Source organism: Coregonus clupeaformis, chromosome 23 (assembly GCF_020615455.1).
Source record: "Coregonus clupeaformis isolate EN_2021a chromosome 23, ASM2061545v1, whole genome shotgun sequence".
Lineage (NCBI taxonomy): Eukaryota > Metazoa > Chordata > Actinopteri > Salmoniformes > Salmonidae > Coregonus > Coregonus clupeaformis.
The window spans coordinates 59219019-59233335 of NC_059214.1; the positions used below are offsets into that span (position 1 = coordinate 59219019).

General features: G+C 47.4%; 1 protein-coding gene across 1 annotated transcript in view; it reads right to left on the minus strand.

Moving 5' to 3' along the window:
- Nucleotides 1-742: 742 nt before the first annotated feature.
- LOC121577442 (otogelin-like protein) overlaps nt 743-14317 on the minus strand; it is a 61847-nt gene continuing 48272 nt past the window's right edge. The window contains exons 28-54 of the mRNA XM_045206492.1: nt 14120-14146; nt 13791-13970; nt 13409-13687; nt 13192-13309; nt 12982-13061; nt 12338-12900; nt 12041-12220; nt 11718-11895; nt 11440-11582; nt 11302-11325; nt 11118-11210; nt 10683-10872; nt 9950-10309; nt 9603-9788; nt 9263-9475; nt 4962-5066; nt 4761-4868; nt 4501-4602; nt 4286-4390; nt 4069-4109; nt 3887-3950; nt 3610-3788; nt 3410-3514; nt 3160-3279; nt 3044-3089; nt 1424-1503; nt 743-1315 (exon numbers count right to left, since the gene is read on the minus strand). Of these exons, the coding sequence (XP_045062427.1) occupies nt 1115-1315; nt 1424-1503; nt 3044-3089; nt 3160-3279; nt 3410-3514; nt 3610-3788; nt 3887-3950; nt 4069-4109; nt 4286-4390; nt 4501-4602; nt 4761-4868; nt 4962-5066; nt 9263-9475; nt 9603-9788; nt 9950-10309; nt 10683-10872; nt 11118-11210; nt 11302-11325; nt 11440-11582; nt 11718-11895; nt 12041-12220; nt 12338-12900; nt 12982-13061; nt 13192-13309; nt 13409-13687; nt 13791-13970; nt 14120-14146 (4070 nt within the window). The 3' untranslated portion in view covers nt 743-1114. The remainder of the gene's footprint in view (nt 1316-1423; nt 1504-3043; nt 3090-3159; nt 3280-3409; nt 3515-3609; nt 3789-3886; nt 3951-4068; nt 4110-4285; nt 4391-4500; nt 4603-4760; nt 4869-4961; nt 5067-9262; nt 9476-9602; nt 9789-9949; nt 10310-10682; nt 10873-11117; nt 11211-11301; nt 11326-11439; nt 11583-11717; nt 11896-12040; nt 12221-12337; nt 12901-12981; nt 13062-13191; nt 13310-13408; nt 13688-13790; nt 13971-14119; nt 14147-14317) is intronic.

A 14317-nucleotide genomic window follows, 5' to 3' on the forward strand; every position in this document is an offset into this window, starting at 1 on the left:
TTGTTCTATTCTGAGTGGTAACATCTGTGTGATGGCAGCAGCACATACTGTATGATTACTGGCACAATGCTTCACAATAAACAAAACAGCAGATAGTCTACTACCAGATGCTTAGGTGGATTAATAATTCATTGATTTAAATACAATCTTTTTTGTATGAAAGCTTAACATTTGTAATTAATGTTTTTTGTTCTAAGACAAATATTAGCGGCATATAAAACATGTCAGTCATCAGGAGAGCACTAGATCACTAATATACTAAATCAGCAGTAGTCCTGTCAGCTGGGACCAACTGATCTGAACATTATAAAGTCAGAGAGGACTAGCTAGTGTTACATATGAGGAGGAGCGGGCTACAGCAGTACAGATAGGACTAGTGTTATAATAGTACAGTAGGAGCAGGTTTCAGCCTTACACATCTGACCACTACACATCTGTAATGACAGGGTCACTACAACAGGCCAGCATACAGCCCTCAACAACAGACTGAAGGAAGACTAAAGAACTCACCTACTTGACCTGTCTGCTCTGACCTCTAACCTCTGTTCCATCCTCTGTCCATCCTACTGTTTGCCATACTGGAGCTCACACTGACTAGATCAGGGTAGATAGATTTTTGTTTTACGTCAGAAAAGACTGTAAAATCACCAGGAATTCAGCTTAAAATGAGTTTAGTTAAGGAAATCTGTTCCCAAGTATTCCCACGAATAAAAAAAGAGACGTGATTGTGTCTCAATGTAATCAAGGTATGAAATTATTGTTATTTTCATATAACATTTATTTTTTGGCTTAGTTATGGTCAATTTGCAGTGTAACTAATCAAAAGAGAACAATGGCGCTATCCCAGAAGCTTGGCTGGTGCGTAAAACAAAGAGGTGTAATGGGTTTGCACTCAAAAATATGTCACATAAAGCTTACTTAATTATTCAATGTTTTAATAATTTTTACTGCATCAGGGATAGCATACACAGACGTTTCGGCTTTACAGCCTTCTTCAGTGTGTAGGTACCTGTGTACAGTGTACAAATGATTGTAATTATGTTCCGTGCCCCCGACCATCCTCTCCGACAAAAGAATCGGCCTGTGGCCTACCCCTGGACTACAGTAGATCTCTCTAGTTCCATTGGCAGGAGCAGTCTAGAGGTTCCTGGAAGCTGTAATCCACCAGGGTAGCATTGCGTGAGCAGTAGAGGGTGACGGAGCGGGTTTGTAGTCCACTCTCTCTGCAGCACTTACAGAAGCGGGCGTGGCTGTTGATGTTGAAGTTAAAGATGGTGGCAGACGGACACTTCCCATCACACGAATACACTGTCAACTGAGAGGGACAGAGAGAGAGAGAGAGAAAGAGAGAGGGGTGGTAAGATTTTATACTTGATAAAAAAACGTTTTAAAAACTGTCTTATTGACACTGTCTCTCTCTTACCGGTGCGTTGCTCCTGCAGTCGTCTTTTCGGATGGTGGTTCGGATTGCTACACGCTTACACATCTTACTGTCCTCCTTACCTAAACACACACGCACACAGAGGAAACGCTGAGATGTACGCACGCGCGCACACACACACTCACACACGCACACACACCCACACACATACACACACACAGCTTTCATCCCCCACACACACACATACACACACACAGCTTTCAGCCCCAGAGTCCTGTCATTCACACAGTCAAAGGCCTATTGAGCTGGACTCTTTGTTGCCTAGCAGCGGGGGCTCAGTTTGATTGACAGCCAGCTGACCGGGGGGCAGTTCTCGTGCCAGAGAACCAGCTCCCACTGGCCTGAACTTAACCTCACTCTAGCCAATCAGTGTTGAGAGGTAGCAACATGGCGTCCAGCTCTACACTAGGCCAAACTCTCTGTATATGTGAAGGAATGGGGATGATTCTTACTCACATTGAGGATTCAGCACAGCAATAACATGTTGACACATTGGCATGGGGTTTTGCCCTGAGGAATGTTAGGTGAACCTTGACCTGTAGTTTATATGTATGGTGTGGTAGGGTTAGGGTTAGGACTAGACAAACACACACTGTGATAGGTGAAAGGTGAGACAGTTAGTACTACCAGTGGGGGTTATGGGGTGAGAGGTTAAAGATGAAAGGTGAGAGGTCGTGGTACCTTTGTCACAGTTAGTACTACCAGTGGGAGTTACGGGGTTAACGGTAAACGGTATAACACCGACTCCAAAACCTGGGAGCAGCGGCAGGAACAGCAACGTCAGGAGAACGTTAGGGGAACACACAGGTTAACTTTGGTTTAGAACACATTGAATACACACAGAGGAATCAGCGCAGTTGGCATGCACAGCCATGGGAGCCAGACAGTGTTCTTTGAGACTGGGGGAGACAGCCAGATGGCCAAACACTCAGAATCACTACACGCTGATGCACCAAGGCTAATTCTCATTGACCAAACTCTAAACACCAAGCATCACCATTGGCCAAACTGTAACAAATGGAGCATTCCCATTGGCCAAACTGGTAAAGCAGGCAAGCGGACAAAGACGCAGAGCTGCTGTATTACTGGGAGAGCAGACTGGGTCTGTATTCTTCACCTTTACATGCAAAATGTGTGTTTAATGGGACAGTTCAAACTAGAACTAGAAAGTACTTTATGGATTCAGAGAGTCAGTTTAGCTACAGTTTATGATTAGCATCATTGAGTGTAAAAGAACATTGGAGTGGTAGGATGGACCATTGTTTGCATGCTGTTATTCTCCGGATTCTCTATGATAATTTATCCACTAAATAAAGTATTTTCCAATCAACAGTAACATCCTTCTTCAATATTATCATGACAGTGTATCAGGACCATCAGGCAGATCTAGGACCACCCCTAGAGCAGAGGCTGCTGGGTAGTGTAGTGACTCATGCTGGTTGTGGCCAGCCAACTACAAGCTTTTACTCTGCCTTAGGCTGCTACAGGTCACACCCCCCAACCAGTCAGCCAATAAGCCCAACCGCTGCCAGGCAACACCCTGCCCACCCCTGTGATTGACAGCTGAAAGCATATGAGAAGCAAATGTGATCGGTCACTTACATGTCCTGCAGCAACCGTCCACATAGCTCTGGACCATGCCCCCATTCTGCAATGATTGAAGAGAGGTTACAGATAGACCTCATTGTGTGTGAATGCCAGGGTGTGTGTGTGTGTACCTGAGTGCACTCTGTGTCGTTGAAGGGGGGACAGACCACCCCTGAGGCCAGCACCACAGTTCCCACTGCCGTCTCCACACAGTCATACCGTGTACAGTTATCCACCCAGGAGCTCCCCGCCTGTACACACACACACCGTCAAAGTTATCCGTCCAGGATTTTCCCGCCAACATACAAAATGCTTGTGTGTTAGGTAGAGTATTTGTGTCTGTTTGGCAGTATTAGGTTGTGTGTGCATATGTGTTCTCACAGTGAAGACCTCAGTGGTTCTGTTTTCGATGTTGAAGGAACAGGAGACGTTCTTACAGGAGCCACAGCACACCTGAGGATCTGACGATGCTACGTAAAGCTGGTGCTGAGAGGCGGGGGGTGGGGGGGGAGTCAGAAGAGTTTACGTAGCTCTGATCAGGATGGAAGTTTGCGGTGTGTGTGAGAGAGAGAGACACATACCGGGCCACACTTCTGAGAGCAGTTGACAGCGGAAACGTCCATGGCGTAGTATCCGGTGTGTGTGTCACGGTGTGTCAGACAGTGGACGGTGTAACACAGCTCTCCTTCATAGAACTGAATAAGGCTCTGTCCTTGCCCCAGCAAAGTGACTCCCTGGAACACACACACCTCTGCCTTCTCTACACACACAGGTCAGGGGTCAGGGGTTAGGGGTTAGTAGCCTAGGGGTGTGTCTGTGCATAGTGTGTGTGTATATTGTGTGTGTGTGTGTACTTACTGCAGGTGTAGCGGGGGCAGCCACAGGTGCTTCTGCTGTCTGGTACCTCCACCTGTTCCTCCCCCTTAGAGACCAGAGACGTTACTATGACCACATACACATACGTACACGCACAAACACACACATGCACTCATGCACATTGCACACACAAACGGGAACATTCCTGAAGCTGACTGACTCACCACCTGACAGACTGGGAGAGAGCTGTCCTCACACTGGCATTCTGAGAGAAGAAGAGAGACTTTGTTTACTACAGAACTGGAGGCCTAGAACCATGCTCTGTTTGGACTACAAGATTTTTCAAAGGGACAGTTCTGGGCATGATGGTATGTGTGTGCATTTAGATGTGTGTGTGCAACTATTGCGCGTGCAAAAGTGTGTGTTTGTGTGTGTGTGTACCACAGCGGCGGTCGGGGCAGCAGTGTCCAGGTAGGGTGGTTTGGACCAGAGACAGGCCAGGAGAGCAGGTCAGAGACGACTCAGGACACAGGTTCACATCACACACTGCACACAGGAGAACACTGCTGTAAACATCAACACTGTGTGTTTGTGTGTGTGTATGTGTGTGTCTGTACAGCATGTATAGTGTGTAGAGTATAATGTGTGTGTGTTACCACAGTGGTATTGAGGGCAGCAGCTGTTGGTGGTGTTCAGATTCACAGCTAGAATCTCGCCATCGGAACAGGACGGGACGGGCTCGATACATGACTCACACACTGCAGAGAGAAGACACACACACATATACACCATTGGCCACTGACTGTTTTTGGCCGATCGTCGGTCCTCTACTTAAGGGCAACTTCTACCCAGTCCAGCTACAGTAATGTTGGATGGAGACGGTCGACCCAGGAAGCAGTAGAAGGTTTGACCTTACCACACAGGAAGGAGTAACAGCAGGAGTTGTCCTCACGGACCTCCACTAGGAACTGATCTTCTCTGCAGTCAGGAGCGGTGACGGGGGGACAGGCATGGGGGTCGCACTCTGAGACAGACCAATCACAGGACTCAGTTATTAAACCACACCTAACAATACCATCAAATGATTAAAGCTATTATATTTTGGTTCAGTACCTACCACAATGGTACTCTGGGCAGCAGGACAGGGCACTGTAACCAATCACCAGCCGGTTCCCATTTTCACAGGGCGGAGCCTCACTCTCACAGATGGTCAGATTACACTCTGAGAGAGAGAGAGAGAGAGAGAGAGAGAGAGAGAGAGTTGGTGTACAGTGAGGGAAAAAAGTATTTGATCCCCTGCTGATTTTGTACATTTGCCCACTGACAAAGAAATGATCAGTCTATAATTTTAATGGTAGGTGTATTTGAACAGTGAGAGACAGAATAACAACAAAAAAATCCAGAAAAATGCATGTCAAAAATTATATAAATTTATTTGCATTTTAATGAGGGAAATAAGTATTTGACCCCCTCTCAATCAGAAAGATTTCTGGCTCCCAGGTGTCTTTTATACAGGTAACGAGCTGAGATTAGGAGCACACTCTTAAAGGGAGTGCTCCTAATCTCAGCTTGTTACCTGTATAAAAGACACCTGTCCACAGAAGCAATCAATCAATCAGATTCCAAACTCTCCACCATGGCCAAGACCAAAGAGCTCTCCAAGGATGTCAGGGACAAGATTGTAGACCTACACAAGGCTGGAATGGGCTACAAGACCATCGCCAAGCAGCTTGGTGAGAAGGTGACAACAGTTGGTGCGATTATTCGCAAATGGAAGAAACACAAAAGACTGTCAATCTCCCTGGGGCTCCATGCAAGATCTCACCTCGTGGAGTTGCAATGATCATGAGAACGGTGAGGAATCAGCCCAGAACGACACGGAGGATCTCGTCAATGATCTCATGGCAGCTGGGACCATAGTCACCAAGAAAACAATTGGTAACACACTATGCCGTGAAGGACTGAAATCCTGCAGCGCCCGCAAGGTCCCCCTGCTCAAGAAAGCACATATACATGCCTGTCTGAAGTTTGCCAATGAACATCTGAATGATTCAGAGGAGAACTGGGTGAAAGTGTTGTGGTCAGATGAGACCAAAATGGAGCTCTTTGGCATCAACTCAACTCGCCGTGTTTGGAGGAGGAGGAATGCTGCCTATGACCCCAAGAACACCATCCCCACCATCAAACATGGAGGTGGAAACATTATGCTTTGGGGGTGTTTTTCTGCTAAGGGGACAGGACAACTTCACCGCATCAAAGGGACGATGGACGGGGCCATGTACCGTCAAATCTTGGGTGAGAACCTCCTTCCCTCAGCCAGGGCATTGAAAATGGGTCGTGGATGGGTATTCCAGCATGACAATGACCCAAAACACATGGCCAAGGCAACAAAGGAGTGGCTCAAGACGAAGCACATTAAGGTCCTGGAGTGGCCTAGCCAGTCTCCAGACCTTAATTCCATAGACAATCTGTGGAGGAAGCTGAAGGTTTGAGTTGCCAAACGTCAGCCTCAAAACCTTAATGACTTGGAGAAGATCTGCAAAGAGGAGTGGGACAAAATCCCTCCTGAGATGTGTGCAAACCTGGTGGCCAACTACAAGAAACCTCTGACCTCTTTGATTGCCAACAAGGGTTTTGCCACCAAGTACTAAGTCATGTTTTGCAGAGGGGTCAAATACTTATTTACCTCATTAAAATGCAAATGAATTCATAAAATTTTTGACATGCGTTTTTCTGGATTTTTTTGTTGTTATTCTACCTCTCACTGTTCAAATAAACCTACCATTAAAATTATAGACTGATCATTTCTTTGTCATTGGGCAAACGTACAAAATCAACAGGGGATCAAATACTTTTTTCCCTCACTGTATATACAGTTGAAGTCGGAAGTTTACATACACCTTAGCCAAATACATTTAAACTCAGTTTTTCACAATTCCTGACATTTAATCCTAGCAAAAATTCCCTGTCTTAGGTCAGTTAGGATCACCACTTTATTTTAAGAATGTGAAATGTCAGAATAATAGTAGAGAGAATGATTTATTTCAGCTTTTATTTCTTTCATTGCATACACTCAATTAGTATTTGGTAGCATTGCCTTTAAATTGTTTAACTTTGGTCAAACGTTTCGGGTGGCCTTCCACAAGCTTCCCACAATAAGTTGAGTGAATTTTGGCCCATTCCTCCTGACAGAGCTGGTGTAACTGAGTCAGGTTTGTAGGCCTCCTTGCTCACACACGCTTTTTCAGTTCTGCCCACAACTTTTCTATTGGATTGAGGTCGGGGCTTTGTGATGGCCACTCCAATACTTTGACTTTGTTGTCCTTAAGCCATTTTGCCACAACTTTGGAAGTATGCTTGGGGTCATTGTCCATTTGGAAGACCCATTTGCGACCAACCTTTAACTTCCTGATTGATGTCTTGAGATGTTGCTTCAATATATCCACATAATTTTCCTTCCTCATGATGCCATCTATTTTGTGAAGTGCACCAGTCCCTCCTTCAGCATGATGCTGCCACCCCCGTGCTTCACGGTTGGGATGGTGTTCTACGGCTTGCAAGCCCCCACTTTTTGGTCATTATGGCCAAACAGTTCTATTTTTGTTTCATCAGACCAGAGGACATTTCTCCAAAAAGTACGATCTTTGTCCCCATGTGCAGTTGCAAAGCGTAGTCTGGCTTTTTTATGGAGGTTTTGGAGCAGTGGCTTCTTCCTTGCTGAGCGGCTTTTCAGGTTATGACGATATAGGACTTGTTTTACTGTGGATATAGATACTTTTGTACCTGTTTCCTCCAGCATCTTCACAAGGTCCTTTGCTGTTGTTCTGGGATTGAGTTGCACTTTTCGCACCAAAGTACGTTCATCTCTAGGAGACAGAACGCGTCTCCTTCCTGAGCGGTATGACGGCTGCATGGTCCCATGGTGTTTATGCTTGTGTACTATTGTTTGTACAGATGAACGTGGTACCTTCAGGCGTTTGGAAATTGCTCCCAAGGATGAACCAGACTTGTGAAGGTCTACAATTTTTTTTCTGAGGTCTTGGCTGATTTCTTTTGATTTTCCCATGATGTGAAGCAAAGAGGCACTGAGTTTGAAGGTAGGCCTTGAAATACATCCACAGGTATACCTCCAATTGACTCAAATGATGTGATGAGTGTGATTAGAAGGAGTCAGGCGCAGGAGGGTAAATCACAGAATACAGAGTTTACTCTGTCGTACACAGTTGGGCTGGATAGCGACAACAAAATACAGGCACAGGGGAATAATCTACCCCGGCAATACAAGGTACGGGTAGCTCCAACAAAATACAGGCACAGGGGAACAATCTACCTCTGCAATACAAGGTACGGGTAGCTCCAACAAAATACAGGCACAGGGGAACAATCTACCTCTGCAATACAAGGTACGGGTAGCTCCAACAAAATACAGGCACAGGGGAACAATCTACCTCTGCAATACAAGGTACGAGTAGCTCCAACAAAATACAGGCACAGGGGAACAATCTACCCCGGCAATACAAGGTACGAGTAGCTCCAACAAAATACAGGCACAGGGGAACAATCTACCCCGGCAATACAAGGTACGGGTAGCTCCAACAAAATACAGGCACAGGGGAACAATCTACCCCGGCAATACAAGGTACGAGTAGCTCCAACAAAACACAGGCACAGGGGAACAATCTACCCCGACAATACAAGGTACGAGTAGCTCCAACAAAATACAGGCACAGGGGAACAATCTACCCCGGCAATACAAGGTACGAGTAGCTCCAACAAAATACAGGCACAGGGGAATAATCTACCCCGGCAATACAAGGTATGAGTAGCTCCACCGAGCTACACTCAACTCACATAAAACAATCACCCACAAGGACAAGGGGGCAGAGGGAACACTTACACAGACTAATGTAATGAGGGGATATGAACCAGGTGTGTGTAATTGACAAGACAAGACAAATGTAATGATGATATATGGAGCGGCAGTGGCTAGTAAGCCGGTGACGACGAACGCCGAAGCCTGCCCGAACAAGGAGGGGAGGCAGCCTCGGCGGAAGTCATGACAAATGATGTCAATTAGCCTCTCAGAAGCTTCTAAAGCCATGACATCATTTTCTGGAATTTTCCAAGCTGTTTAAAGGCACAGTCAACTTAGTGTATGTAAACTTCTGACCCACTGGAATTGTGATACAGTTAATTATAAATGAAATAATCTGTCTGTAAACAATTGTTGGAAAGATTACTTGTGTCATGCACAAAGTAGATGTCCTAACCGACTCGCCAAAACTATTGTTTGTTAACAAGAAATCTGTGGAGTGGTTGAAAAACAAGTTTTAATGACTTCAACCTAAGTGTATGTAAACTTCCGACTTCAACTGTATGTAGGTGTCTAAGCATGCATGTGTGTGTGTGTGTCCTCACCACAGATCTTCTTGGGACAGCAGGCCCCCTCTTCCAGGACATCCAGTACGTACTCTCCCTCCCTCTCACACAGCGGAGCTGGACTAAAGCTGCAGTCAGGTTCTACTGCCACCACAGAACCGTTCTCCATGCAGCGGAACAGACAGCAGCCACGCAATGACCCGTTCCACACCTCCCCAGGGGCCCGCGGAGACCCCTCGTTATCCGTACACACTACAAACACACACACAGACACACGTTATCAGTACACACTAAACAACACAGAGTCATACAGAGCACAAGCTCATAGAGCTGACATACTAGAGCTGACATGTAACTGGCATACAGCTGACATACTCACCACACTGCTCCTCTGTGACGCAGTAAGTGGAGTCTGCTCGGTGCAGGATGGTTCCAGAGCGACACACACACTCCTCTCTGATGTGGGAGCAGGTGGTCTCCTCATAGAACTCTCTGTTCTGACAGGTCCGGGTGGTACAGGTCGACACACACGCCTGGTACTCCCTACCTGGGGGACACCTCAACGCTACACACAAACATACACACACACGCACGCACAAGCACGCACAGACACGCAAACACACACACACACACACCGCAAGAACATACATTTGTGATGTCACCAGCTAATGCAGACCTGATGTGTGTGTGTATTAGTGTGTATTGGTGTGTGTACCGGGTCCTTACGGCAGAAGTTGTGTCGTCTCCAGTTGATGCAGACTTGGTAAGTGTAGCAGACAGCTACGTAGGCTGCCAGGAAGTCACACTGGTGGGCCTTATAGTGGAGGTCGCCTGCCCACATCACATCACAGAACTGCTCTGGAGACACCTTGCTGTGGCAGGGAGTGAAAGGTCTCTGTCTGAGCATGGAGAGACAGGTGGAGCAGTCTCCAGTGGTACAGTTGTCCCCGATGCGTCGTGTGTGTTCCGTGTCTTCTGAGGTGTGGACCCTCCAGGCCTGCAGGAACAGACCCAGGTCTGCCACCTCCCTCACCACCGTACCGTTAGGCAGCTTCAGGTCATCAGCCGGGTTCCCGTCACAACACCCTGGGAGACACACCAGTAAAAGGTGATCAACCAACGTGAGACAAGGTGCAACCAAATAATAGCATGAGCATTGAAAAGGAATAGGTCCAACTCTTGATCACAATTTAAAACAACTTGATACTTTATTTACAAAACTATTACGGATGCACTTATGTTCATCACATGCACGGATGAACAAATGCACGCCCACACTCTGAAGAAATAGGCCAGAAATAGGGCAAGGTCAGGTATGAGAGAAACGTTCTCTCTTCTCCAGGTTCATTAAATCATGCTAGTGGACGACTTCAAAACAAAGCCACATACCTGATCTGACAATGAAGGATGAAAGTGTTAGAGTAAATGACAAATCTAGCTCATTTTATGGATGTCTTACCACAGAGGCCTCTAGTAGGAGCAGATGTATTGGAGGGGGCGGTGTATTGCAGCACCATGATGCCAGTGCTGTGGTACCATTGTATGTTGACTCCTCCAGGAGTGGTGATCAGGTACATACTGCCTGTGTCCTCTACTGACAGGGCCTGACGGGAGAAAGGCAGCCGTGCCTTTATGTGGTTCACTGACACCTGTATCCCCACACGAACACCATACAGACGCACACGCACGCACGCACGCACGCACGCACGCACGCACGCACGCACGCACGCACGCACACACACACACACACACACACACACACACACACACACACACACACACACACACACACAAACACACACACACACACACAGATATAGCATGAGCTGTGTTCTACAGTATATGCTATCAGTAATGGTTCAGTGGTCAGTCGGTTGCGGTCAGTGATGGTCACCTTGCGGTCAAGACGGTTGATGATGATCCTGTAGGAGGGAGTAGTGATGTTCAAGTTCTTAAAACACAGACCTGACGTTCCACCACTAGGGCTCTGAGAGAAAGATGTCCAGGTAAAACAGTGTAATAATGACCATATAATTACTATGATAATGATCATGATTAGATGTTAAAGGGAAACTCACAGGTCGTCTGATGGAGTTGACGCTCTAAATAAGAAACAAGAAAAAGTCAACAAATCAGAATCAGGTGCTTATAGCATCCTATAACAGTTTATAATAGCGTGTGTATTTAAAACAGAGAGAGTTTGTGTGTGTGTGTACCTGGCTGGTAGGGCATTTGTTCACTGTTCCTATGATGTTCTCTGTGGGTAGGTAGACCAGGATGTAGGAGCCGTTATCATACAGCGCTACGTTGTTACCGTCAAACGTTATCACACGCAGGTCTGACATCACTGAGCAGCGACCTAACACATACACACACATGCACGGATAGGCAAACACACACAAGCACAGTATGTTTGTATAATGTGTGTGTGCTGGTATGTATGTAAAGTGTGTGTATAGTGTGTGTGTGTATGTACAGTAGTGTGTGTTCTTACAGGGGCACTGCCAGAGCGGGCAGCAGGGGTCGGTGTTGGTGAGGACAGCCATGCCCAGCAGAGAGCAGCGAGGAGGAGTGGTGTTGTACCGACAGTGGAGGGAGGAGTTATGGAGGAGAAACTCCCCGTTAAAACAGATCAGTTCTGCACACTCATCAACACGGTAGGAATACGGGGGCTGGAGAGAGCAGAGAGAGATGAGAGAGAGAGAGAGAGATCAGAGGGATCCAAAACTCAGCTACTGACAAAGGGAGTTCCCCAGGGCTGCATGCTCGGCCCTCTAACTTGTCCAAACACACTGTCTCTCACTGATTGGCTCTTACTGTGCAGGGGGCGGTGGGTAGGAGGAAGGGGGACAGCACTGTTGGTATGCTGACTGCCTCAGGCGTATAAGAGGAGTCTGGGCTGGTGGCTGTTTCCGTTGTTATGGACTCCATCGTCTCGGGGGGTGATGTCGACATGGTAACGGAGGTGTCATAAACTACTTGGAATACAGAGGTAGTCTCCGTGGGTGTAGTAACAGGAAGGTGTGTTTGTGTGGTGGTCAGGGTGGGGGTGGGGGTGGAGGAGAAGAGAGGGGGAGGAGGGGAAAAGGAGGTAGGGGAGGAGATAGGGGGAGCTGAGGGGGAGCTGGAAGGCTGGGTGGAAGGCTGGGGAGGGGTAGCAGGTGGGGGAGAGTGAGAAGCAGGAGAGAGAAGAGGAGGAGTGGTGGATTCGGTCACTACCAGGCTGGGGGGAGTAGAGGATGATGTTTCCATAGTTACTGTAGTGACCGCTGCAGGGGTCAAGGTCGGGGTCGTGGCCCCAGTGGTGCTGCTAGTAATGGTGGTGGAGGGAGAGGGGGAGATGGAGGGAGAGACTGCAGGTGAAGGGGTGTGCTCGGTCACAGTGGGGGTGGAGGGTGCGGGCAGAGAAGGGGGAGGAGGAGAGGGGGAGCGAGGAGGGGTGAGGGTGGGAGTGAAACTCTCCGTCAGTTGGGCTGTACTGGGAGTAGTGGGGGCTCTGGTGGCAGTAACAGTTGTAGAGGCAGCACTGGTTGTAGTTCTGGTACTAATAGTAGTGGTCCTAGTAGTGGTCCTAGATGTAGTAGTGCTACTAGTAGGCCTAACAGTAGTAGTAGTTGGGGTGGTGGTCGTTCGGTTTACGAAGGCGTAAGGTGTAGGAGTGGGAGGGAGGGACACACCTGAGGACAGACACACAGACATACATTACTTAAAAAACTATTTAACTTTACAGATCCTGGTGTGATGCACACTCTACTCACAGTCCTCTGTGTAGACACATCTCCTGGTGACCTCATCAAGAACCATGTTTTTGGGGCAACGAGGGAAACAGCCCTCTACCCTGCCAGACACACACAGACACGGACAAACGTTCAAAGCGCGTATTAAGCGTGCCCTTACAGTGTATAACCATGTTGTAAGCGTGTGTTTCTAAATGTGCGTTTCTAAGTGCGTGTTAGACGTGTTCTTACGGGGGCAGGAAGTGGCAGCGTGTGGCAGCGGGGTCGCTGCATGTACGGACACACGGACTGGCGCATGCATGGTAGCGCCACTCACACATCATACGGTATGGGATTACAAAACTGCTCTCTGTAATACAAACATACACATTGTCAACAAACACATAAGAACTAGAGAAAAATAAACTGTGTGTGTGTTGTGTATTATGACTTTATATGTATGTCTAACCCTCCAGGGTAAAGGAGCTGCTGGTCTTGAAGTTGTCAGAGTTGTCATATTTCTGAGCTTGTGCAGACGTGCGTGTCAGAGTCAGGAACACTCCTGGCTGGCCAATCAGCTCGAAGGAGGTGTGGCCAGGCAGGAACAGTCCCTGGTGCTGCAGGAAGGAAGCTCTGCGGCCAAACTCCTCCCCTCGGGTCCACTGCTCCAACCGCAGCCCAGTACGCCCAGACACAACCAGGAAGTAGTTAGGACGCTCTGCTGACTCCAGAGAGACCACCGGGAGACCTGTAAAAGCTCATGTGCTGATGAGTTTGTGTGTTTGTGTGTGTGTGTGTGTGTGCGTGCATGTGAGTGAGTGTAAATATGTGTATGTGTGTGTGAGACTCACGTGATGTGCGGTCCTTCTGTAGTCCTGCTGTGATCATGAAGTTGAAGAGTAGTCCGGGGGGAGGCAGCCCGCCTACGAACTCCCTAACTAGAGGAAACACTGACCCACTGGTTCTGTTCACACCGAAGACTGTCGCGTTATGTATAGCACTGACCACTGAGAACGGCCCTTCACCTAACTCTACAGAGAGAGACAGAGAGAGGGGTGGAGGATATTCTCTATGTTGAGTGAATATATTAGGATGCTCAGTTTGTATATGTGTATTTGTATTTTTGTGTGATTGAAAGGTGTTCCTTTGTGAGTAATTTTTGGTTAGCGTTCAAACATACCTTGGTTGTAGTATTCACAATCATAGGCTGAAAGAAAAAACAAGCACAAACATTTAGAAACATACAACACCACATATGTACAGTATGTGATAGTACTGTAGACATTCATAGCCAACACATACTGTGTAGGGAGAGAGAGACCATGGTATTGCGAGTGTCAATGTGTGTGTGTGTGTGTGTGTGTGTGTGTGTGTGTGT